Here is a 27102-nt window from a genome sequence, read left to right on the forward strand (position 1 = left end):
TATTTCCTCCATAAAATAAATCAGTCTGAGCAGCAGGAAGAAGAGCCAGAGATACCTAGGTTAACACCCCAGCTTCACCATTTTCTGACTGTGGAACGTGGGATAAATATGTTATTAACTTTAACAGATCTCACTGTAACGTTAAGTTAATAGTGTCCACCCAACAAGGCTCTAGTGAGGGATAAACTTGATAATATAATCAAAATACAGCAACTTACACATAGTTCCATAAATGATAATATTGTCATAATGTCTTATTTTTTTAAAGTTTAGAGATATAATTGACATGCAAAAAATTGCATGTGTTTAAAGTCTACAGTTTGATAAAATTTTGACATAATATACATACCTGTGAACCTTCGTCACCATCCAGATAATGAACATGTCTATCACTCTTGCAAGTTTCTTTGTGCTTGTTTGTATTCCCTCCCTCTTGCCCCTCTTCATTACCTCATCCCCAGGCAACCACTGACCTACTTTCTGTTACCATAGATAAGTTTGCATTTTCTAGATTTTTATATGAATGGAATCATACAGTATGTGGTTATTGTTGTTGGTTTTTTGGGGGAATGGTGAAGGAGGAGGGCATTTTGACTTCTTCAATATAATTATTTGAGTTTCATCAGTGTTACTCTGTTTATCAGTAGTTCATTTCTTTTTAATGCTGAATAGTATTTTATTATATGGATATGCTATAATTTGTTTATTCATTCACCTGTTCGTGAGCGTTTGGATTGTTTCTGGTTTGGGCTTTCTGTTCTATTTATCTATTTTTCTGTTTGGACATCAGTAACACAGTATCCTGATTACCTTAGTGTTATAGTTTAGTCTCGAAGTCAGGTAGTCTAAGACCTTTAAGTTTGTTCTTTTTCATAGTTGTTTTCACTATTCCAGGTCCTTTGCACTTCCATATGAATTTTAAAATCAGCTTGTCACTTTCTGCCCCCCAAAATACCTGCTATGATATGGAGTGGGATTGCATTGAATTTATATATCAATTTGGAGTGAGTTAACATCTTAACAATATTGAATCGCAGTCTATGAACATAGTATATCTCTCTATTTATTTAGGTCATCTTTAATTGCTCTCATCAAGGTTTTGTAGTGTTCAGCAGATCTTACATATATTCTGTCATATATATCACTAAGTAGTTCATATTTTAATGGTATTATAAATTATATTATTTTAAATTTCAATTTCTAATTGTTCATTTTCATTATGCAGAAAATTGATTTTTGTACACTGAACTTGTATTCTTAAACATTGATTAACTCACTTAAGTAGTTCTAGTAGCTCATTGTAGATTCTGTAGCATTTTCTTTGTACACAAATATGTTGTCTGTGAATAAAGACAGCTTTTTTAAAATTCCTTTCCAATCTGTATTTCTTTATTTCTTGTTCTTGCTTTATTGCACTTACTAGAACCTTCACTATAATGTTGAGTAGAAGTGGTGAACTGTTTAAGTCTTGGGATGTCTGAAAAGTCTTTATTTTCTCTTTGTTTTTGAAAGAATTTTACTGGGTAACAAATTCTTGGTTGATAGTTGTTTTCTTTCAGTACTCTAAAGATGTTGCTCCACTGTTTTCTAGCTTGTATTGTTTCCAGTGAGAAATCTCTCATATTTATCTTTAGTTTGTATTGTTTCCAGTGAGAAATCTCTCATCCTTATCTTTCTTCCTCTGGATATAATGTGTCTTTTTTTTCCTCTCACTGGTGTTAAGATTTTCTCTTTATCACTGGCTATCAGCAATTTTACTATGTTGTGCTTTGATGTAATTTTTTTCATGCTTTGTATGCTTAGGGTTTGTTGAAATTCTTTGATATATAGGTTTATGCTTTTCAAAGAATCTGAAATTTTTTCCCCTTATTTCTTCAACTACTTTTTCTGACCCCTTCTCTTTGAGGTCTGCAATTACGTATATATTTTGCTACTTGAAGTTGTCCTAGAGTTCACTGTGCTTTTTTCTTCTCTTTTAGTTTTTTTTTTTTTCCTCTGTTTCATTTTGGAGGATATCTATTATGCTGTCTTCTTCTATATTGTCTGTTGACTGAAAAAAAATGCACAACCTAAAAGTTGAGAATTATGTTTTATTTAGTGGACTTACTGAGGAGTATAGCCCCAGATGGCAGCCTCTCAGATAGTTCTGAGGGACTGTCCCAAAGAGGTAAGGGAGGAACCAGGATATATAGGAGTTTTTACTGAAAAAAAAAAAAAAATGTAGTCGAACATCGAAAGATTATTGCTAATCACAAAAAACAGACATCTCAAGTAAATGATTTTAGTGCTTTTCTATGTATGAGAAGATTCAAGAGTCTGGGCTTATTGAAATTATTCCTTTGATATCCATCTTAACTATCTAGGACCAGTATCCTGTTTTCTCCATCCTGAATTCCCCTCAGGGTGCACCATCAGGGGTGGCTGTAGTAGATGATGACTCAACAGCCTTTGTTTACTGAAACGGCAGGTGACGTTCTTTGTCCACAGTCTAATCTGGCATTAGTCCCATTCAGTGAATTTTCATCTCATACATGACAATCTTCATCTCTAGAAGTTTAATTTGGTTCCTTTTGAAATCTTACATGCCTCTAATTAACATGTTCAGTCTTTCCTCAAGCTTCCTGAATATATAGAATACAGTACTAAAAACTATTTTAATGTCCTTGACTGCTAATTCTATTATGTGTGTCATTTCTGGTCTGTTTCTATTGATTGATTATTTTCTCTTCTCATTTGTTTCATCATTTTTTTTCCTATTTCTGTGTAAGCCTAGTAATTTTTTATTGAACGCCAGACATTGTAAATTTTACCTTGTTGGGAGGTGAATTTTTTTTTAATTCCAAAAACTATCTTTGACCTTTGCTGTGGGATGAGGATGGCAGTTTCTTGGGGACGTTAGATTGTTCCAGGTCTTGCTTTTGAACTTTTTTAGGTAGGATCAGAGCAGCATTTATTCTAGGAGTAATTTTTCCCCACTACTGAGGAAAAGAGTACTTTTAGTACTCTAACTGATGCCCTGATGCCCTATTAGTAGTGAGGATTTTTCAGTCTGACTGGTGAGAATAAACACTATTCTCAGTCATATATGAGCACCAGTCATGTATGAGCTCCCAGTCCTTTCAAGTAGTTTCTTCCTAGCCTTGGGTTATTTCTTCATACACATACACTAAAATATTCATGATTGTGCCCTTAAATTTTCTATTTCTTGTGTTAAGTATCAAGGATTCCTTTGTGCATTAACAAAGTAATATGTTGAGCTTAGAGGGTATTTCTGCTAGCCCATACTGGTTAGTTCTTAAATATTTGCCCTAAAAAGTATGTAGGGATAATTACTTGTCATATCTGTGTGTTGCAGATGATTATCCACATGCAAGGAGCCAGCTTGCATCTCTGGTTACCCTGACATGGCCATTAAGTAGCATCCTCAGGCCTCCCATGGCCTTGGTGGGGATACGTTTGACTGTCCTGACTTAGCTGCCTCTCTTGGTAAATCTGATTACTCAGGGCTTTTAGTCTCAGATTTTACATGTGAGCCTGTAATCTTTTTCCATGTAAACTCAAAGAAACCAATTCCCAATTAAACTGAATTTCTCTAAATGCACAGTCAATTACCACTGATTACTTCTCCTGTTGTGCTTGTATTGTTTTAAATGTAACTAAAAGTAGATAAATTCTTTGCTGAGCAAAAAAGTTTGCATTGAAAACATATATTTTAAGTTAGAAATGCATCAGGAAATACAAGTGATAGCAATTTTATAAGTCTTCAAATCTATGGATGCTATATATATTTTTTCTTTTTCATTATTAATTTTTAAGATTTGGACTTTGTAGGAGTCAATCACGTAGCACCCAAGCACAAAAGAATCACAGTTAACTTAAACTGTTCTTAGACTTGTGATTGCCAAGGGGGAGGGGAGATGGGGGAGGGGTGGGTTGGGAGTTTGGGGTTAGCAGATGCAAACTAGTTTATACAGGATGGATAAACAAGGTCCTACCATATAGCACAGGGAACTATATTCAATATCCTATGATAAACCATAATGGAAAAGAATAAGAAAAAGTGTGTATATATATGTTCTGTATTACAGAATCATTTTACTGTACAGCAGAAATTAACACAACATTGTAAATCAGCTAGACTTTAATAAAATAAATTTAAAAAAATAACTAAACTGTTCTTAAAAGGAGATTGAAACAAACATTATGCAATGTATGGCTTTTTTGACACCCAACAAGTCAGCAGATGAACACTGATGAGCTGGAGAAGGTCATGTGAGTTCAAAAATGGAGCATGAAGGTACAGGAAGAGCTTTGGAGTAGAAAACCGCAGGAATAACTGCAGCTCTGCCAGTTTCTAGCTGTGTGACTTTGGGCAAGTCTTTTAGCCCACCAAACCTACATTTTACTTTCTTTAAATTAGCATTCCCTGTGTTGTACAGCAGAAATTAACACAATATTGTAAATCAGCTATACTTCAATAAAAAGAAAAATTAATATTATACCCCCTACCTTATAACACTGATATGAGGCTCAAACAGTATAATGAATGAAGACATAGTAAATGCTTAATAAATGGTCAGGAGCCTCAGTACATTATCTTCTTTAAGTGTGTGGAGTTACTTCCCTACTGAAAAGCTTCCACCCAAGTTAAAAAAAAATCCACTCTAAATTTTATTTTTTCATTATTTATTTATTTATTTATTTTTGGCTGCGTTGGGTCTTTGTTGCTGCGTGCAGACTTTCTCTAGTAGTGGTGAGCGGAGGCTACTCTTCATTGTGTTGCGCGGGCTTCTCATTGCAGTGGCTTCTCTTGTTGCAGAGCATGGGCTCTAGGCGCACGGGCTCAGTACTTTTGGCATGCGGGCTTCAGTAGTTGTGGCACATGGGCTCAGTAGTTGTGGCTTGCAGGCTCAGTTGCGGCACAGTAGTTGTGGCACACGGGCTTAGTTGCTCCACGGCATGTGGGCTCTTCCTGGACCAGGGATTGAACCCGTGTCCCCTGCATTGGCAGGTGGATTCTTAACCACTGTGCCACCAGGGAAGTCCCCACTCTAAATTTTAAAATGCATGTGTACCAAGTAAATGGTAATCATTACAGGGAGAAATTTTACTGTAATATTATGGTTAATTTAGATTAAGACAACATCATAGGGTAAATTTGGATCATAGTGGGTTTTCTTTTCAAGTGTTCTATTTGAGATCAGTTGAAGGTAAGTTACTGATGTTTTTTTATGTACTTAGTAAAAAACATGCTTCCTTTTTTTTCTCTTAGGGGGAGTTTGTTGCTTGTCTCCTGTCCCTGTTACGGCAAATGACAGATAGACATTATCAACAGCTTCTTGATAGTTTCAATACGAAAGAGGAACTAAGGGTAAGTGGCATTTTTTAAAGTGTCTAATATATCTTTTTAGTTTCTCTTGTTCTTATTCGTCATGGTTCAGATGGGTTTTTGACAATTGCTTTACCTGATTCCATTCAATTCTGTTTTTTATCAGATTTATGCACAGATTTGCTCTTCTGTCTTGATTCTTTAAAATTTCTGTACTCAAGCCAAGCAATTAATTCTTACTTTGGACAAGCATATAGGATTTGAAATGCCTGCCATCAAAGTCCAGTAACCTAGAAACAGAATAACAGAACTAATGAGACAAAAGCAAATAGACTGAGTCTAGTTAAGTGGACTTAGAAATATTGCCTTAATAGCAGATAAGGGAGTATGTATTACAATATTAGCTGATTTCATCCCTCTAAAAACACAGTGAGAAGTTCTGGCTACAACATTCTGACTAGGGAGGCAGAGCTGTATTTGCCATTCTCTGTGGGCTTTGGTCTAATCAATATGCTGTGCTACTCTGACAGTGACATTAAATGGAAGATATTGATGCTGGGTTTGTAAAAATCCAATCCTTGCTAAGATTTAGGTACCTTTAACACTTCCTTCATGGTGTTCACTAAAACCTTAGAAGCTGCTTGTCCTCAGTCACAGGAATGACCTGTCTTCTGTCCGTATTTACTTTTATTTCTCTTCCATCGCTTCAGTTTCTAGACAGCTTCATACATAAACCATCAAAATGGAAGGGTCACTTAAGTGCTGGTGAAACCATACTCTTTCTCGGATGGGACTTGAACCCAGCCAAAACTCAGATTGGGACTCGAACCCACGGTCTGGGTCTTGAACCCAAGTCACCGGCAGATTGGGACTTAAACGCACCATCTCTGACCTAGGAGGGGACTTGAACCCACTGTCTTTTTTTTTTTAGCAAGTTTATTGGAGTATAATTGCTTTACAATGGTGTGTTAGTTTCTGCTGTATAACAAAGTGAATCACTTATACATATACATACATCCCCATATCTCCTCCTCTTCCATCTCCCTCCCACCCTCCCTATCCCACCCCTCTAGGTGGTCACAAAGCACCCAGCTGATCTCCCTGTGCTATGCGGCTGCTTCCCACTAGCTATCTATTTTACATTTGAACCCACTGTCTTTTAATTGAAACTACTCACCTGGTATCAGGACTTACTGAAGCTCAGGTTCTTTTGTCTCAGAAGAGAAAGAAGTCAGCATGAGGCAAAGCTATAGGCAAAGAGTGAGTTTATTAGCATAGGATGCTTGTGAGAGATAGAAGCTGGCCAGCAAGGGAGCATGGCCCCAAGAACAAAGAGGGCTACACTTTTATAATCAAAGAAAAAGTGGGGAGGGGAGAAGACGACCTTCTTCCTCATTTTTGGGTAGATGTCAAGGCTTACATCATTAGTTCCTCCTTTGACCCTCTATGGTCTAACCGGGACTGTCATGGCGCTATTTAAATCATATGTGTATTAGCAAAAGGGTATTAACATATACTTAAATATGGTAGTTCATCTCAGATTTTGGTATAATGTCCCCCTTCACCTGGTTTCTTTCCCCTTTCACCTATATTCCTGTCTTGGCTACATGCAGAATGCTACTCTTCAAGGACCATTAATTCCCTGACTTCGTGTAACATGATTCAGATCCCATACCTACTCTCTGGTGTTTTAACTATCAGGACTTGTGGCTTGAGTGTGCCTGGCCCTTGAATGCACCTGCTCTTCCTAAAAGGTAGTATAGATTGTTGCTAGGTTACTGGATTATTTTGTTGAGTGGTCATTAGCTTACAGCAGTCTCCCAGACTTCCTTAAAATTCCCTTCCCTAGTGGGATTGCTAAACAAACTATTTAATTATCCTACTCTATCCCTATCACTTGGGGATGGAGAATTATAAGACAGTGGTTATAGGCACAGTGTAATGTTTGCATGATTACAAGCCTTCATAGTGCCTTAGAGGAAGATTTCTAGATTTTTTTCAATATAGATAACGCATAGGGATCACTTATCTTTGACTTTTAACTGTTGTATCATCTCAGAAGAATCTTTCAGTTACCTTGGATCAGTTGACAAGCTGAGTCATATGAAACAAAGAATAGGTTTGGGCAGATGTAATCTATCTGACAGTTGATTAGCATGTGCCCAAGCCTGAAAATATCATGTTTTTCATGCTTATATTTAATCTTGAGTTTAGAATTAAAAATGGATAAAGATCTTAGAACTTACCCACTTACATACAGAAACCCATATGGTTAAAAAGGAAAATAATCGTGCAGTTATTAATTTTCATCACAAGTTGAATATTTAACGCAGCTGAGGAACCATTAGGTTTTACTCAAGAAGTCTATGACTTCGTATTTCAAAATTTCACATAGGAAAAATTACATATTTTCACAGGTCCTGGGAATGAGAAAAAAATAGTAGAAAAGCATAAGTTGAAAAACATGATTTGTTTAATCTAGGTATTGAGTTTTATGCTTTAATAGTCATATTAACAATAATAAAGCAAATGAAAGTAATGAATAAAGTGTTTTATGTGGCTTTCCCTCATTTCAGTCAGCCACACACCTTTTCAAGGGACACATGTTTCCCACTTCAAAGTAGCCGGGCCTAAAAAAAAATAAGAAAAAAACCTGGGCCTTCAGGCCAAGGAAGTTTTTTTAACTATTAATTACTCTATCTGTCCTTCAGATTGAGCAATTCCAACTTACCAAGTGCTACCAGCATTATTATGTAACCAGAAGCAAAAAGGCCAGTTCCTATAGGGGGAAGAGTCAAACTGGTAATGGGTGGTAACATAGGCAAATGAGAGTGGTGAAGACACAGAGTAAGCACACAGTGCTTTGGAGCATCTAGGAATTGCTGCCAGCCCCAACTCAAGGCTAGAGGAAAACTCCCCAAGGGAGGTCTCAGCTGAGAGCTGGGTGGGAGTATGCTGTCCATCTTTGGCTGAGACGTTCAGATCTCTCAACTAAAACATCACCTGAATATCCTAACTGACATACCACAGTTGCCATTCCACCTTTATAACGGTTATTAGAATCTGGAATATTTTTGTTTATTTGTTTATGTGTATCCCCAACTCCTAGCTACTAGGTTATAAACTTCTTGATGTCTGAAACGATGGCTGGTTCACTGCTGTATCCTCAGATCGCAGAACTTGCCTAGCATGCTGTAGGCATTCAGGCAACATTTGTAGATTGATAGACCGACTGTACAGTGTGAGGAAGAGAGATGTAAGACATAAGGCTCTGTGAATGTGCATAGACTTTATTTTGAGGACATTGGAAAACTATGGAGGGTTTTAAGAAGGGACAGACACGATCACATTTGTGTTAAGAAAGACCTATCTGGTTGCACTATTGAATTATCGAATGTTTGGTGAACTTGAGCATTTTCAATGCATTGGTGAGGGTAGAAGCCAAGATGTCATGGACTGAGGAATTTAAAAAAAAAAAAAAAACGATATAGTGGATGTAGACAGTGTTTCAAGAAGAGGAGTATAAGGTATCTACTGAAGGAGAACTTGGGATGTCAGAGGAATATTTATCATGGAGGAGACTTAAACATATTTAAATAAAAATGATCAGAGCTGGTGGAGAGGGAGACACTGAAGATAAAAGAGGTCCTAACTCACAGGGGGACGTCTCTAAGAAAGCAGCAGGAGGGACCTAATTAGCCTTGACTGGGAGGAAGGACTGACTGGGAGGAAGGACACCTTCCCCAGTGTAAGAATGAAAGGGGGATAACTGGAGTGAAGGCAGACTGGAGGGCATTTATTTTACTAAAGGCTAATTAGTCAGCTGGTTTTAATCTGTATTTTAAAAGTTCAGATACCACCTTTTAACAAGTAAAGTTTTCCTGTTCTCAATTTTCTTCAAAGTCAAGTATCCATATTTATGGTACTGAAATCTATGTTACAAGATTTTCTGAAGATGATAGCACTGATCTCTAGTCCCTTGTCTGAAGTCCTTCTACCAAATGTATTGCAGAAATCAGAATTTTTGAGATTTCAGAAAGATAATATGGCACATATACTGTATAGTATCATATAGCACCTCCAGTAGAATTGGGGGTAGCAACTACAGCTGACCCTTGAACTATGTGTAGTTGAAAATCCACATACAGCCTAGCGTCAGCCCTCTGTACACGTGGTTCCTCTCTATCCATGTTTCCTCCACATCCATGGCTCTGCATCCACGGATTCAACCAACTGCAGATCGTGTAGTACTGTAGTACTTACTAGTGAAAAAAATATTTGTATAAGTGAACCTGCACAGTCCAAACCCATGTTGTTCAAGGGTCAACTATATAATCAAACATCTCAGTATTTCTGCAGCTAAATAAAATATTCGCTCTAGGTGGGATAAATAAAGACTATGAGTAGTTTGGGTAAGGTTTTGCTGCCAAATGTATTATAAAACCAAAAATCTTAGAGGACTGTGGGGTTTGGGTATTGTGGTAAAGGAACTGACGACCTCAAACAGCAAACATTTATATAGAACTTAGTACATGTAAGGCACTGTTCTAAGAGGCTGATTAATATTAACTAATTTAATCCTGAAAAGAACCCCATGAGGTAAGCACTATTATTATTATTTTATTATGTCAGTTGCTTGACTCAGTGAACATTTGTTGAGCACCTTGGCTAGATGTTGGGAATATCAAGACTAATAAACCGATCTCTGTTAATGCCTTAATGTTATCGGGGCATCTAAATCATAAGTTGTAAATGAGTGTGATATGTATAAGCAACAAGAGTGATAATGGCTAACAGTTACGTAGTACCTCCCCAGCCCCACTCCCTCAGCCATGAAGCAGATGCAGCGCTAAACTCTTTTCTTGCAGCATCTCATTTCACTACCCCTTGCGATGAAGATTGATACTATCATCATTCCCAAGTAATTGCGAGGGCTAGGAATTCTATTAACGTCTCAGTTCTTTGCTCAGGCAGCTAAACTCAGCTTTTGCCTACACTTCAATAAACTTCCCTAAACGAAAATCTTTGCTATCAAATTGTATAACATTTCCTTTGTCAGCTCTTTAAAAGTAATGAGGTAGTTCTAGTCATGAAGTGAGGACGTCTAAAAAGGCTAAATTGGCAGAGGGAGAGTTTGGGATTTGGGGGGGCAGATTTTTTTGTATCTACATTTAGGTTAGAAATTGAGTAAATAAGGGAATGATCAGTAAGGAAAGGTACAACTTAATAGAGTGATATTAATGAAAAATTATAACTGTTATTGGGATTAGACACTAAAAATCCCACATAACCCTATTGGTTTAAAGTAATAAAGCGTATGTCCTCTTTTCCTCCACACACATGATTCTGTTCCCCAGAGATAGTTGCTGTTAACACATAGGGGTGTATCCTCATAGACTATTTTCTATGCTGTATCCTCACGCGCATTTTTTAATGGAATCATACTGGTTGCACGTCTTTTCACACAGTAATATACCATGGACATTATATAGCCCAGTACATTATTCATTCTTCTGAATCTCATTATATGATGATCCATAATTATTTCCCTTTTAGTGGGCATTCAGGATGTTTCTGATTTTTGCCATTAGAAAGGATCCTGTGGTGTACATCTTGATACATATATCTCTATGGATTTGTGCCCTTATTGCTGTAGCATGAATTTCTGGAAGTAGAACTGTTGGATCATGGGATATATACATTTTAATCTTAATTGATACTGACAAATTATATATTGAGATTTTCAAATGAATCTTTTTTTGGTTGTTCTTTATGCCTAGCATCACTGCTTTTTTTCTCTTCTTATCAATTCAAAGAGAGATTTGGCCTAGCGTTTCCCCATGGGTCTCTAAGTCAAAATGAAGGTTGAAAGTGTGTAATTCTCAAGTATCTGCTAAGCCTAGTGCAGTTTTAAACTTCATTCTTGCTTGGAGAACCTGGGTGTCTCCAGGGTTACTGTTGGAGTGGCTTCCAGCATTGTGAACAGTAGGCCATTTCTTCTCCTTGGTCCTCAAGTACTTGTGAGTCACAGCGTCGCCTGAAGTGTGTAGGAGCGCGGACCTGAGCGCTGGTCCTCTGCATTGTTTCCTTCCTTCTCTAGAACATGCCATTATTTTAGAAATGAACAAAAGCAAAAACTAAGCAGTGATTAGGGTTTTTTTTTCCTTCTTCGGTAGTCAGTAATGTTTTATTATACACCTACCTTCTACTGGGGCCATATCCCTGGCATTTTATGCATATAGAGAGCAGTAAGACTCCTGTTTTTTGTTGATTGTGACTTTTCATATAGAACTGTGGTGATCTTGCTCTAAGCCTGACAGTGTACATGTTCTGGAAGTTATGTACAACATTATTATCACCTTTCATTGTCTCCCTTATACTGGCCCACTAGCTTTCAACAATCATATCTGATCAAGTCTCAGGCCAACTTTAAAACTCTGAGGACTTTACATTAACTGCAGGACAAAGTCCAGTCTTTTCGTCAAGTCTTCCTTAACTTCAGTCTACCTTCCATCCTCGTTGTCCTCCATCCCTTTCCAAATACCTTTCATTCCAGTCACTTAAGATTACTACGATTACTTGTATATTCCTAACAAACCATATAGATAATTTTTAATTCCTCTGGGTCTTTTTTTTTTTTTTTTTTTTTGTCTACCTGAAATGCCTATTCCACCACACCTCACGTCCATTGCCTAATTTGTACCCCGTTAATCCCTTCCCTGATTTCAGCTCCTGCAGTAAAATCCGGCCCAGGTATCACTTTTTTTAAATGAAGCCTTCATAGACTGCAGTCCCCCTCTGTGACAGCATGTGCAACAATGCATGTTATTATTTGTTGTTTCCTTGTATTCTTGATGACTGTGGGCTCTCTGAGAGTAGGGGCTCTGTCTTTGTGTCCTAAGCACAGAGCCTGGAACATTAAATCTTTGTTGAATGAATCAACCCTCATAATAAATGTCTGCCTGCTTCAGAAGCCATCTTTTTCCATACAGTTATTTCAACTTATAGTCTTTATTTTATTACAGAAAAATAGTTCTATAGTTCTTGAGGATTGAGGACGATTTGAGAGTTATTTTTGCATGATGTACTTAAATAGTCAATTTTAAGGATATTAGTTTCAATGTGATAACGATTATTAACAGTCTTTAATTGAATTCAGACCTTGCATCAAGGGTGTTACACATTTGAAATATTTGGCAAAATTTTAAAATAAGATTGACTATAGTCTAAATCATAAGTAAAGGAAATGTGTATCTAGAAGGCTCTGTCCCATTCATTGCTCTTGACATAAGGAGACAGTGTCCCGGGCTGTCTATGTACCTCATGATGCTTTTTTCCCAAATCCCTTAACTCAAGTTTCATGATCTCAAAAGGCCTCCTTCTGTGCCTCCCCAGTTCTGTTTCATACACCTGATTTCTGTCTGTGCTATTCTGATACTATAGTACATGTAAACACAAAACAATGTGTTATATATTGTAGTCAGAAAATCTTTGTAAAACCAGAATTTGATCCTCTTACATGTCTGCATAAAGCCCCTCAGTGTCTCCACATCGCCCTCAGGATAAATTTCCAAACTGCTTACCAGGGAAAAGGTATGAGATTTATTTACCTTGTATTTATTTATTTACCTTTGATTGGTCCCTATTTATCATTATCTTTCTATTTATCCATCTTTTTTAAAAATTTTTTTTTAAATTTTTGGCCGTGCCACAAGGCATGTGGGATCTTAGTTCCCCACCCAGGTATTGAACCCCCTCCCCCTGCATTGGAATGCGTGAGTCTTAACCACTGGACGGCCAGGGAAGTCCCTATCCATCTTTTATTTATCCCTACTTACCTACCAGCCCCATTTCTTGCCACTCCCCTTTGCAGCCTGGGCAACCTCTGTCTTGAGTCTGAGGCTTGGAGGTGCCCTTCCCTCTGTGTGGAATACCTGGCCCTCAGATGTATCCTAGTTTGTACCACGTGCGTAAATAGATTAGCGTTCGTCTCTCCCACAAAACTCTGAGCTCCAGGAAGGCAAAGGTCACATTCAACTAACTTAACTCTGGTGTGGCATGTTGCAGGCACTCCATAAATATTATTGCATGAATAAATGAAAGAGTATATTTTACCCCACTAGGTGTCCCCAGCATCTTACACAGCGCCCGGCACATATTAAAGGACCCGATATTTATAAATGAATAAGTGTTAATGATAATGTAACATCATAACAACTGCTCTGGCTTTCTTTTCTATTTGAATGTGAGACTTTTTATTGTTTTTGAAGGTTTTCATATGAACGTTCTTACTTGAACCTTTTACACTGCAGAAAAAGTGTTTCTGTAAAGTAACACCTCCCTGTTTGTCTTTTTTTATTTTGAACCCTTATTTGAATAATTACCGGGAATACAGTTAAGTAACCATGTTGTGCTATTTGAAGTAAACAAACAGAAAAGAAACTGCTCCCAGGCGGCCAATTTTGAAATGATGGCATATGAAACACTTACTTCTGTGTGCTGTCCAAACAGGAGTATTATTACAGCAGTGTTCTTTTTCTAGATTATAAAAAAAATCTGTTATTTAGTTATCGTTATGTGTGCAAAATAATTTCACATATCTATGCAGAAGTTCTTGTTTAGTGAAATAATCAGAGCTGAAAAGTACTCAGAACAGACAAGGAAATACCATTGTATTGGGGGAGGGAAGGGAGGGGATGCTGAATCTAGCGTTCAGGTCTTAGTGCTTTAAAACATTGGAACTGAGTTTGAAATGTAACCTGTCGCACGGCAGCTGACAAGAAATACTTGCTGAACTAAATTACATGTAAGTACCACAGTGGAAGGTGTTTGTGTTACCATCTGCTAAAACATTAGCCTACAGTTGAGAAATAAGAAACATGTTTGCATACTGCATGAATAGATACGTGATCATATTAATTATTTTTAATCTTCTCTAACTAAAAGGGACCTTAAAGCCCCTGCATTATAAAGCCTCAGAGCTCAGTTCCAGAGAGGTTAAATAAAGTAACAAGGTCACTGAGCCAGTTAATGACCGAGGCAGGATTACAATCTAGATTTCCTGATTCTCAGTATAATGTTCTTTTATTTTCATTGTAAGGTTTCTACAAATGAATGTCCTTGGTTCTGTAAAGGTAGATAAAGCTTAGAAACCTACTTGAGACACTGAAAAGTTTTCTTCAGGGAAATAAAGGTTGATGTCAATACATAAGCATTGGCACAAGACCCATGCTGGCACGCCTTTTATTATATTTTGTGAGATAAATGGGAATAAGAAAATGAGACGGTACAGAAACAGGTTGTCTGTCTCCGCTCCTATACCTGGAATAATGTCACCTTTGTCCCCTGCACTACAAAAGAATGATCCAAGTTGCTAGCCCAGAAGATAGATATCTTGCTTCCTGCCGCCAATTTTTCAGCCAATTTTTTTCTCAGTGCAATGTACATCACACTCTCCTATTCCCCCCGCAAAGGGTGCTGCCTCCAATTTCCAATTCCATTAAAAGATTGGAGGAGAAAAGATGAAACATTAGTATTTTAGAATTTATTTAAACTATTCCTAAGTACTTGTAGACTGTGAAAAAACAAGCTACTCACCACCTTCATGATTTTTTCTTTAATATCTATCTAAGCAAATGCAACAAGACAGGAAACTAAAGTGAGCTGTAACACTTTGAAAGGTAAATGCAAACATCATTTTTCTCAGGGATTATATGTGTTCATGTCTGGGAAACTCAAAAGAATCAACCGGAAAACCATTTGGAATAAGTTTTAGAAATGCATTAAAAAGGGCTTCTCACAGTTTTAGTGAGCTAATGACCTCCTATCCCAAGGGAGGGCTAGAATGGGAGGTGTTTCCCAAAATTATCTGACCCCGTAGTAGAACACATTTGGGAAACTGGTGATTCTGACAACACAGGGAGGATCTGTCTGGCCATTTAAAGAAAGATGACCTATTGGGCATGTTTCCACATGGCACGTACTACACATCAACGTATGTGTGCTGAAGCCAAAGAAGCTAAAATAAATTCTTGTCAAAATATTTATGGGTTTGATCAAAGCTGTTAGAATATGTAAACACACACACACAGCTCCCACCTGTTTCTTAGTTTTCTAGATTCTATCTTTCTGTCTTCTGATGGTATGAGTGACAATCGTAATCTTATGTTCAAGCAGCTTACGTGCTTAACATAATGTATTGTTGGGTTTGATAAATAAAACTCATGTGTCTGGGGTGTTTTTTCTAAGCAAAACCATACTGTTGCCTTCAATCAGATTGTTAAATACATTTTCCTAGCAGTACTTAAGTTACAAAAAAAATTTTTAAGTTTTCTAGTTAATAAATCTAAATGATAGCTAGATTGAGCCAATCTCTTTTGGAGTAGGACAAGCTCCATTTTATTCATTACCTGCGGTGTGTTATCTTCTTGATTCCTTGTTAAATATGTGCTCCAGCACTTTGAACCTATCTCTTGTAACGTTTTAAGAAATATTTCCATGCCTGACAATAGCTTCTTGTCAAGAGTGTTTCCAGGTGATCTGTTTAAAGATAACATCTCCGTAAATACCACTCCCCCTGGTATGGCATCTCTGTGAAGAATACCTTGACACTCTCTTAGCTTCTAAGGACTTGTCACTGGGCTCAGCTTAGCGCACATCCATTATTTCTATTTATTCTGCATAGGACCCTCAGGTTCTATAAAACTGCATGCATCCCATTAATACTGCATCTTCAGAATGCCCTCTAAGAAATATGGGATTTTTGCTTAAGATGCTTTTTAATGAACATAAAACCATCTTAAACAAAACATTTCTCAATTTTGACATCCACTTAAAGGAAAGCAAAATCGAACCAGGACCATTTACAGTTCTCTTGAGTTGAAAAGTTCTGAAGTTTAGGACACTGTAATAGAAGAAAGAAAATACATTTCCCTGCTAATCTTCTGTTAACTAGTTTTCCATTTTATTTCTAAAACCTACATTTTTGGAGCTTGTGAAGAAAAACCAAAAGTCATTTCCACTGTGCATGAGAAAGAGAAGGAAAAAGGAACATTTGGGAAGGGTAGCAAACCAGCTGGGTGCTAAGAATGGGAAGGGTAATGATTCCCTCTCCTGGGTAAACTATTGAAATAGGGCTCCCTTCTCTGTAATTGCTTTGGAAATGGTAACAACAGCACTGTGTGTGTGTGTGTGTGTGTGTGTGTGTGTGTTGACAGTTATAATATCTCAGTAAAATTGTCTCTTTCCTCCTTATCCAAGGATTTCCTGCTGCAGATATTTACTGTGTTCCGAATATTGATACGCCCAGAGATGTTCCCAAAGGACTGGACTGTCATGCGCTTGGTGGCTAACAAGTAAGACATTTACATTGATAATAATTGCAGCTCATTGTATGGGGGAGAGGAGACTGCAAAACAGTCTTTTCACTTTGATCTCAAGTTTGAAACCTCCAAATCCTGGAGTTCTTTTTCTTCGCCTCTGAATTAATTTCTCACTTATTTTTTGGTTTTTTGCTTGTTTATTTTTTGTTTTTTTTTAATGATTACTATTTGTTTTAAATAGGTAATATATTAACATAGTTCAAAATCAAACAATATAACAGAGTATGCCTTGAGAAGTCCCCCTCCCATTACCTTATTTATCACCTACCCCCAGCCTGAAGTAACCACTTTTATTAGTTTCTTACATGTCCTTCCATTGTTCCTTTATGCAGGGCCTAGCAGGTAGCACAATAGATAAACTCCCTTGCACATCTCTCTTTCACTTAAATCCTGGCAGTCTTTCCGAATCAACACATAGAAAGCTCCTCATTCATTTATGGTTTCTTTTTCTTTTGTAGCTGTATAATATTCTGTTAACTAGACGTACCATAGTTTATTTAACCAGCCCTGTTGCTGGGCACTTGAGTCGTTTCTGATCTTTCTTAATTCATTTTAACTCAGCAGAATCCATTAAGCATCTCCCATGTACTGAGCACTGGGAATAAGATATGACCCTTGAGTGGGACACATGAAGATTGAAGGTCCTGTTATACACCTGAGAAATGTGACCAGCAGAAGGCTGAAATAGTGCTCTGAAGGAAGTTCAGAACTAGATACAGACATATGGGAAGTTATTGATGTAAAAGTGAATCTCTGAGAGTTGATTAGATTAGCTTGTATTAAGCATATCGGGGGGTGGGGGAGGTAGAATGATCTGAGGTCAATACTTGGATGAATAGGAGTCAGGAAAGGAGAGTAGGGGATGGTCAGAATGGCAGGAGCTGTTCCTGGAGGGCACAGTGTCATGGATTTATCTGCTGTCACCCTTCTTGCCTCTAGTATCTCAGGATACAAAATGAAGATGAAGTTTTTTTAGGAAAGTGGCCTGATCTCCACACTTGTAGTTTACCCTATTTCATAAGCATTCTTTCCTTCAAGCCCACATATGCCTGCCTCTCCTTCTTCCTTTTCTCCCATCCCCAGCACTCCCATGCTTAGGGTGAAGGTTAGATTCTCCAGGTATCTATTCATAGGCCAAGGACGCTGTATGTCCTCCCCAGATGCCCAGATATGATGGTGGTAACAGCCTCAGGAAAATAGGGTTTGATTTTGATTAGATATGCCTAATATGGCTTCTGCTGCAGTATACATTTATAAACGGGGAGGTGTTAAAATGCTGTGTTAAAAACTTGGTGAAGTAACAAACAGTATAATATGGCATATTATATTTTACATAAGTACAGAAACAGCTTTTCCATTTTGAAGACTAATTGAGACTCCTGAAATAGCTCTCTTTAGAGTTTAGCATATTTAGTTTGATATCTGTGAGTAGAATCAAATATCTCTTCATCTGGATGTCCAGATGCTACAGATTTAAGTGGGAGCCGTTGGTCATGTATCTGCCCTTATTACCAAAGAGCAAGTATTCCGGGTACCTGGCAAGGGCTATGGAGTGGTCCAGGGAGCCACATGGGAAGGGGTCCAGGCTGCTGACATCATCATCATACAGCATCATCATTTGGCCATTCTGCCTGCCCTGTGTGCAGAGGGATATTTTGAGTTGAATTAGAATTTTCAGTGGGGGACTTCCCTGGTGGTGCAGTGGTTAAGAATCCGCCTGCCAATGCAGGGGACAAGGGTTCGAGCCCTGTTCCGGGAAGAACCCACATGCTGCGGAGCAACTAAGCCTGTGCTCCACAACTACCAAGCCTGCTCTCTAGAGCCCGCAAGCCACAACTGCTGAGCCTGTGCTCTAGAGCCCGTGAGCCACAACTACTGAAGCCCACACACCTAGAGCCCGTGCTCCACAACAACAGAAGCCACCGCAATGAGAAGCCCGCGCACCGCAATGAAGAGTACCCCCCCTCGCTGCAACTAGAGAAAGCCCACGCACAGCAACAAAGACCCAGCATAGCCAATAAGTTAATTAATTAATTAAATTGAAAGAAAACCAGCAGCTGTTATTAAAAAAAAAAAAGAATTCTCAGTGGCAGAAATTCAAACTGAAAGTAAATTTAACATTTTGTTCCTTTTGTACAAAGGCGGTGCTTGAGCTTCTGAAAACCATGGCAACCATGTGGCTTTTGATATGAGATGCCATCACGCTCTGCCCCACCTAAAAATCTCTACTCCATTTAGGAAGACTTTATTGTCACATGAGTGGGTAGAAGACTTGGAAGTCTAGATTCTGTTTTTAAGTAAACATATGATGTTCAAGAGTTTCATCTATAATGTTAACCAAATAGGAACATGATTTTGTTAGAGATGAGCTCTGTGTAATGCATTTAAACAGAAGATTAGTCCCATAGCAAACCCAAGAAAAAAGGCCATAAGCGTTTGCTGAATGCAATAACATCATTCCATTGCCACCCAAGTCAGTGCCGATAGGAATCTGGCACTACTTTTCCACTGGCGATGACGGGCTGTGGCAGATCCAACCTGATTCACAGACCAGGACCCCAGGGCCTGGTAAAGCACCTGCCAAGTTGGAACAGACCACCTGCTCTTTGCTGTTCAGTTTCCCTCTCCTCTCCTCATTTAACTGCCATTTCCCATTCAAATTATGAAAGCCTGTGGGATCTTTCTTGTGCTCTAAATGCAATGTAGTTCAGAGATGAGCCTTTAGCTATTTGTGCCTTATCTGTAAAAAAATATTAACCTCAATAATATTGGTAGAAAAATAAATTTCTGAAAGATGTTAAAGATATTTTAAATATGTTAAAGAGCACACACCAGAAGGAAAAAGTTTTTACTTTGTTAAACTGTATAGAAGCAAGTTGCAGAAGCTAGATCTAGGTCCCTGAAGTTGACCACCTTTTCTTCCATGATACTAACTTTCTTAGACAAATATTTGATAAGGGCCCCTCAAAGAGGCATTTCAACCTGAACTCCCACTTTTACTACCCACTTGTTTGCTTAATACGTGTCAAATTTATAGTAACTGGCCGAGAAGTCATCATTGCCCTACACTTGAACTCAACTGAATAGCTCATCCTGCAAAATATGTTATGTTATGTGCTGGTCCTTTCTTCCTGTGTTTTCAAGTCAGTTAAATGCCCTTAACTTTCTTCCATCAACTGTGCTGTCCCAAATCCTGTAGCTTCTCTGCTTTATGTGAAGTCCTGCCGAAAGCTGTGACTACAGACACCTGGCGATTAGTATGGTCTTTTGTTTATTTCTACCTGAATGTCTCACATTGTGTAACGTAGTAAGTGCGTCCAGGCTAAATTTCACAAGGATAAGAAACTTGACTTCTGCCTGCTTGCAAAGCTCTATTGTGCCTGTCCACTGTAATTTCTTGGTAGGATGAGGACAACTGCTCAATCTGAGAAAGAGAACATAAGGGAGATGAAAATTAAGTACCAAAAATACAGGACACTTTGAGACAAGCTTCTCTCCACCCCCTTCCATACACATTGCAAAATACAGTACAAAAATAAAGTTACAGCTTTATACATATTTTCAAGGAGATAAATCTTGTAACAGACTTACTTACAGAGAAGAGTAAAAACTCCCTGGCCCTGCAGCTGAAATTTCAGGCCCTTATTTTGTTTATCTTGTGTGCATTTGGCTTCAAACATATACTTTTTTGTGTGTGTTTTTTTCCCACCAAACACTGAATTGTTTAGCTGATTACTGCCTTCACCAGTTTAGCGTTCAAATGAGATCTGTGTAGCAAATAAGTGATTTATTGAATCAAAGATTTTTAGGGAAGGTCATCCATTCATTCATTGACCTATTCATTCAGTACATATTTTCCAGTGTCTAACGTGTAAAAATAAATGTCATAGAGATAAAAAGCACAGTTCTATGAGAGGGGTTATGAAAGGAACTTTGTTCTGGACTAGGATAGGAGGAGTTTTTTTGAAGGAGTGAAACTGAAGCTGAAATCTAAAGCAGGAGTTAACAGGCAGATAGCAAAGGAAGACTGTTCTTATCAGCAGGAATAGCATATACAAAGGCCCTGTGGTCAGAGTGAAGATGGCACATTCAAGGAGCTGAAAGACTGTGTGGCAGAAATGTCAGGAGGGAAGGAACAAGTAAAAATGAGGTTGGAAGAAGACAGGGTCCAGATATTAGGGGGTAGAGAGACAAGAGAGAAACCAGGAAGGACCAGTTAGGAGCTTAATATAGCAGTCCAGGTAAGAGATGATGATGGCTTGAATAGGTAGATTGCAATGAAGGTAGTGAGAAGATCAATTCTGAAGACAGAGATGATAAGACTTGCAGATGACTGGCTGTGGGCAAGAGAGAAAAAAATTTGAAGATAGCTCTTAGAATTTTGGCCTGAACAGAAGGACAAATGATGGTGCCTTTCACTTAGATGGAAGATGCTGAGAGAGGAGTAGCGTTAGGGGTGGGAGAGGTGAGGAATCCTGTATTGAACAGAAGTTTGAGATGCTCCTAGATACCCAAGTGGAGATGTAGGAGAAGAAGCTGGACATGCTTGTATGGAGCTCAGAGAAGAAGTCAAGGCTAGAAACATACATTTGAGGGTCATTAGCATTGGGTAGTATTTGAAGCCATCAAACTGAATGAGAGCACCCTAGAAGAAAGTATAGATTGAAAAGAGAAGACTACTTAAGCCTGGGCCCTAGAACATGCCAACCATTCAAAGGCCAGAATGTTGAGAAGCAACTAGCAACAGAGACTGAAAAGGAGTAGCCTGTGATGAAAGATGAGAACCAGAAGGGTATAATACCGTATGAGGAAAATATTTCATGAAGGAAGGAGTATCAAGAGCTGCTGGGAGGTTGGAGGATGAAGACTGACAATTATCCCTGGGATTTGGCAGTGCGGTGTAGATATTGGTGACCTTGACAAGTGCTGTTTCATGGAGTGTTGGAGATGAAAGTCTCATTAGAGTGAATTTGCGAACAGATGGGAATTGAGAAAGTGAAAGCAATAATTATCAGCTCTTTAGAAGATTTTGCTGTAAAAGGGAGCAGAGAAATGGGGCTATATCTGGAAGGAGATATGAGTACTAGGATTCATTTCTAAATTTGGAATATTATGCATGTTGGTTCACTGATAGGAAGGGCACAGAAAAGAGAAATATTGATGGTGCTAAAGAAATCAGGCCCAAGTGAAGGAACGGTGTCCTTGGATAGGCAAGTAGGGATGAGAGCAAGTATTTCTCATTGTGCCTGTCTGTCAGCTTTCCTAAGGGGTGGCACCTGTCCACCATCGACTTGCACTGGAAACTAAATCAACTGTGTAAGCATGCAGTTTAGTTCATCTGACGTTGTTTTTTGTGGTGAGACTTCTCAATGAAGGAAGCTCACCACACTCAGAGTAGCACTGATCTAGTGCACACAAGGAAGCTTGGCCTTAGCTAGGAGCATTGATACTTTTTCCATAGTAACAGGAAGGAAGACAGAGTATGTGACACTGACCATGAAAAGTTTTATGTTAGAGTAGCTGATCTGTTGAACACCCATTGTACTATTGTTTTTTGTTGATGGTGGTGTTTTTCTATTAGGGTAATTATCTTTAAACGCTTTTACTGTCCAGGAGGAAAGATAGTGATTTTTATCAAAACTATATATTACTGAGATGAATGTACCAAAAACTTTGATAGTTATAGCAAATATTTACACAAGAATTGCCTGCACACTGCATCTCCAGGTGAGTTGTGAGGAGCTGGTAGAGAGAATGAATACATGAGGAAAGGCAAGAATACATTAAGGTTTAAGCCTAATAGGTCAGAAAAACTGAGGTTTTTGTGACATGAGTGATTTTTTGCCAATACTGCCTGGAGGAGGAGGTCAAGGAATTTTTAAAAATTCTTCCATTTCAATTCTTGTTCTTTCTTTTTACCTCACCCTCACTGCATGCTTCCTTCACCGAAAGCAAAATTACTGATCCTTTAACTTCTTCCCCATTTTGGCAGATTCTGTGCTCTCCACTTGGAGTGCCTTTCTCCATCAGCTTTACCTGTCTTAATTTCAGTCTCTTCTTCAAAATATCTATAGAAAAGTATAAAAAGTTGTACAAGCTTTACATTTTAGAATTATCTAGTACAGCAAGTAATTATTACAAAGCATACATTTAAATACAGGTTTGAGGCTATAGTCATTCAACAAACACTGGGCTAGGCCCTTGGTGATGCAGTGTTTAACAAGGACAAATTCCCCAAATGTCATTGCTCTCCAAGTTCCAACCCTTGTTTGTCTTCTCTTCCATCTGTAACACCAGACCTCAGAATGAACTGTCACATGCATCAGAATCACCTGGCTGGGCCCCGGTGCGATCTCACCAAGCCGTAGGCACTGGTGAGGCCCTAAAGTCTTATGTGTCCTTCAGGTGTTGCTCATGTACTGACATTTGAGGACCACTAGCTCAGATCAGTTTCCCTGATGGCTGTCCAGGATTTTTATCTGCCCTCAATGTCTTTGTGGTGATTTCTTCTGCCCTCTTAACCTGCCAGGTTGTAGGGAAATTGTCGTACTCCAAATTTAGATCTCCATAGCTTTTCAGTGCGCAAACATCAGCCTTGTTGATGCCAAGTTTATCCAAAAGGTGCTTCTCTCAATCCATTTATAATTTATGGAGATGGGCTTTTGCTTCAGCAGATTATTAGGTTGGAGTAGTTTTCAAAAGGACAGTTTATAGGAGATGAAGTTTCTATAGGAGGCATAGCGTTGCTTAAAAATTACTTTCTAAATGCCAGGAATGAAGTGGCAACTGGAAAACTTGAAGAAAGCTTTGATTTCTTTGCACCAGTTTCTCTTTTATGTATACATTTATCATGCTGTGCCATAGATTAGGGTTGTCAAAAGTGATCCTTATGCCTGCATTTCTGTAGCAGACATCAGTATTTTGACCGTTTGTAGTAAAAGATTGCAAGGGCTTTCTTAGCTGTTGAGTTGGAGTGCTGAGATTTAAAATGTTCCCATATTCAGAAACTGAGTCATGAGTAAAAGAATAAAACCAAAGGAGCCACACGGTTTTGGATAAATTAGAACAAGTAAAGAAAAATCCTTAAACGCTACAGGTATCCACTACAGTGAAGAAGTAATAATGTATATATGCCTTTAGCTGGCTTGGAGACCTGTGTGCCAGGAAACTGTCTTAGTGCTGAGACATAAAAAGCTTTGGGAGCTGCCTCTGTGACTTAGGCTGAATGTTATGAGCATAAATTAAAAGCAATTGAAGTAGAGTCATTTTAAGATCTTTCTAGCCCTGAGGAGTCTTATTTTTGGAGGTCTTACCTTTCATCATATCAAACATTAAATAGACCCACATGCCACATGCCAAAATGAAAAGCAATTTCTACAGTTTGCTTTTTAAATTATTGGCCTATGGAGTAAATCATTTAATTCCATTTACCTGTGATTTCTCAGCACTTCTGTTTACTTAGGAATTCTTGTTAAGTTATAAAAAGTAACCTCTAGTTTTTTCAATATAAAAGAAGTTGCATGAATATTAAATTAGACAATTAATGAAAATGATAATGTTGCATTCTGTGGACATGTTATGAACCTTCTTTTAGTTTTTATTTTGCAGTTTTAGTTTTTGATTCCATAACACTTTTTCAGGGCTCAAGATTTTCCAAAGGCCCTGCGCCCTGTACCTCTTGTGCCTGATGATAAAGCAGCCTTGATAAGATAAGAGGGTGAGGTGTTCAATCCAGAGCAAGGATGCAAGACCCATTAAAGAACCACAGTAGTCATCGGCCTAAAATTCTAGAAGGCAGGAGAATGTGAAGCAGTGTTGTTTGGAATGTGCTTCTGACTCAGACCTACCTCTCTAGAGCCTTACTCTTCAAGGGGTAGATCGTGAATCAACAACATTAACATCTCCTGGAGCTTGTTAGGAATGCAGAACCTCAGACCCTATCCCAGGCCTGCTGAGTCATAGTCTGCATCTTAACTAGATTACCAGGTACCCATGAAAGTTTGTCTAACTTTTAAAAGACTAGAGCAGTGTTTCTCAGTTTTGGGTGTACATAGACTCTTCGGGGAGCTTTACCAATCCTGATGTCCAGGTCGCACCCCAGCCCAGTTATTAAATCTCTGGGGGTGTGATCCTGACATCTGTGTTTTTAAAGCTCCCAAGTGATTCCAGTGAGCGGCCAGCTTGAGACTCACGGGTCCTTCGTAAAGCCAGAGAGGCTCCATATTGTTTACCAGCAAGCACAGTTCAAGAAGCCGTGGATTTTTTTTTTTTTTTTTTGCGGTACGCGGGCCTCTCACTGCTGTGGCCTCTCCCGTTGCGGAGCACAGGCTCCGGACGCGCAGGCTCAGCGGCCATGGCTCACGGGCCCAGCCGCTCCGCAGCATGTGGGATCCTCCCGGACCGGGGCACGAACCCGCGTCCCCTGCATCGGCAGGCGGACTCTCAACCACTGCGCCACCAGGGAAGCCCGAAGCCGTGGATTTTGTATATGTGTTTGGGACCCAGCATATAAATAACAAGTGAGTAATCTTTGCCATGGAATAATCTCTCTCACTTGGAAGATTGAGTTTGGTGGTTCCTTTCCGGAGCATTGGGCACAATAACCCAAATCCCAGATATGTCATGTTTCACTAACATTAGAGGTTATTGTTTCTGAACAACAATCCAAGCTAGAGTTGTGGGCCAGAAGGTGGTTTTTGATGTAAAACTCAGATGTGGTGGGACTGTGTGTGTTTCTCCATTGGATGTCAAAGCAGAACGTTTGTTAAGGATGCAAATTTTTCTTTTTTAAACTTAGAAGCTAACACAACATTTTTACTCAACTAGGCTCCAATATAAAATAAATTTTTTTAATGTAAATAAATAAATAAATAAACTTAGAAGCCCCACAATCTACTAGATGCTGGGCAAAGAGTCCCTTTCCTGATAGCATTTCATTTTCTGACAAGTAAGCTTTAGTTTCATATAGTAAGATTTGAATTAACTACTTGGGAAACTTAGCATTATTGATTTCACCAGTGTCTGGACAATTGCCACTTTACACACCTGTTACTTGCAGGTGATTTGTCTCTTTGATAGGAAATTCACTGTTGATATCTGCCATTTGAGAGGGGAGAAGAAACCACAGAACTTCTCAATCTCATAGGCTTTACTTATACTTAATTTTCATAGGATGATTCACTGAAAGATGTAAATGACATATAAAAGGCACATGTATGTAACACAGTGCTTGCTCATGGTAGAGCAAGTGCCCATGAAAATGGTGATTTTCTTCTCTTTCCTCTTCTTACCTTGAGCTTCCACATTCAACGATCCAACTCCTTAGCCTCGCTAATCCTCTCCTGCCCCACAAGGAGACTCTAATAGTGAGTTTTCCAGCAGATTACAATAATGAACATTTAAGTTCTTCAGAGACTATAAATATTCTTGTAATTAGTAAATGCTCTTCTAATCTATATTTTACTAGTAGGACAACCAAGGTGTGAGGTTGGTGGGGGAGTTTTGTTTTGTTTCATGTTGTTTTACCTGTAGGGTCAGACAGCTATATCCTTCAGTTACAAATCCCGTAACGAGAGCTGGGGTCTCATCACATCACAAGCACTTACTTATGCATGCGTCTTAAAAAAGGCCAAAGACATTTTAAATATCAATCATTTATACGTTGGTGCTTGGTTTTGAGTGGTTTGGGGAGTGACCTATCTTGTTTCAATATAATGCTATATCTAACATTAAATGAACCAATTGGAAATACATTCAATTTTGAATATATACTCTTGTAGCTGTAAAAAGGAGCAGATTTTGAACAAAATGGATAACTCAAGAGTTAACCAAGAATACTCACCAAATCTTCCTTTTTTAATCTCCCTAACAAAATACATATGACTGTATATGCCACCTCTGACAGGCTTTCCCTAATTTCTCCAGCTCAGAGATGCCCCATTCTCTAAATTGCTGTAACACTCACTGTCAGTTTCACATAGCTTAGTACTGGGTTATAGACAATTTCACAGTCTGTAATGGTTTCTTTAGTGGCAATCCTGTCACCATGAGAGAAGGAATCTGACTTCCATAGCTCTTACATGCCCCCTAACACCTTAAACGGGAGAGAGCAGGAGAAGATATCTAATAAATACTCAATATGGTCTGTCGTTTTATCCTATCCATTTCATCTTTGGGCTCCATCTCTTTTTCTGTATTTTTTAAAAGTCTGACTTTCTTCCATGTTAATAAAATATAGAATATTATAGGTTTATTAAATCATTTTTGCTTTGGAAATTTACAAATTACAAAACATGAAGATATTAATATAATTCTGAGTCATATGAATTCATAGATTTTTCTGCATATCAGTGATGGATTTCTTTTCCTTCTTTTTTTTTCCTGGGCATCTGT

The 27102-nt window shown here is 38.4% G+C and overlaps 1 protein-coding gene across 3 annotated transcripts in view; it reads left to right on the forward strand.

Annotated features, from left to right (window-relative positions):
- DOCK4 (dedicator of cytokinesis 4) overlaps positions 1-27102 on the forward strand; it is a 491577-nt gene that overhangs the window by 391636 nt on the left and 72839 nt on the right. For all 3 annotated transcript variants that reach the window (XM_033428263.2, XM_033428264.2, XM_004269886.3), the window contains exons 26-27: positions 5273-5371; positions 16589-16683. In XM_033428263.2, coding sequence (XP_033284154.1) covers positions 5273-5371; positions 16589-16683 — 194 coding nt within the window. The remainder of the gene's footprint in view (positions 1-5272; positions 5372-16588; positions 16684-27102) is intronic.

Source organism: Orcinus orca, chromosome 9 (genome assembly GCF_937001465.1).
Source record: "Orcinus orca chromosome 9, mOrcOrc1.1, whole genome shotgun sequence".
NCBI classification, from domain to species: domain Eukaryota; kingdom Metazoa; phylum Chordata; class Mammalia; order Artiodactyla; family Delphinidae; genus Orcinus; species Orcinus orca.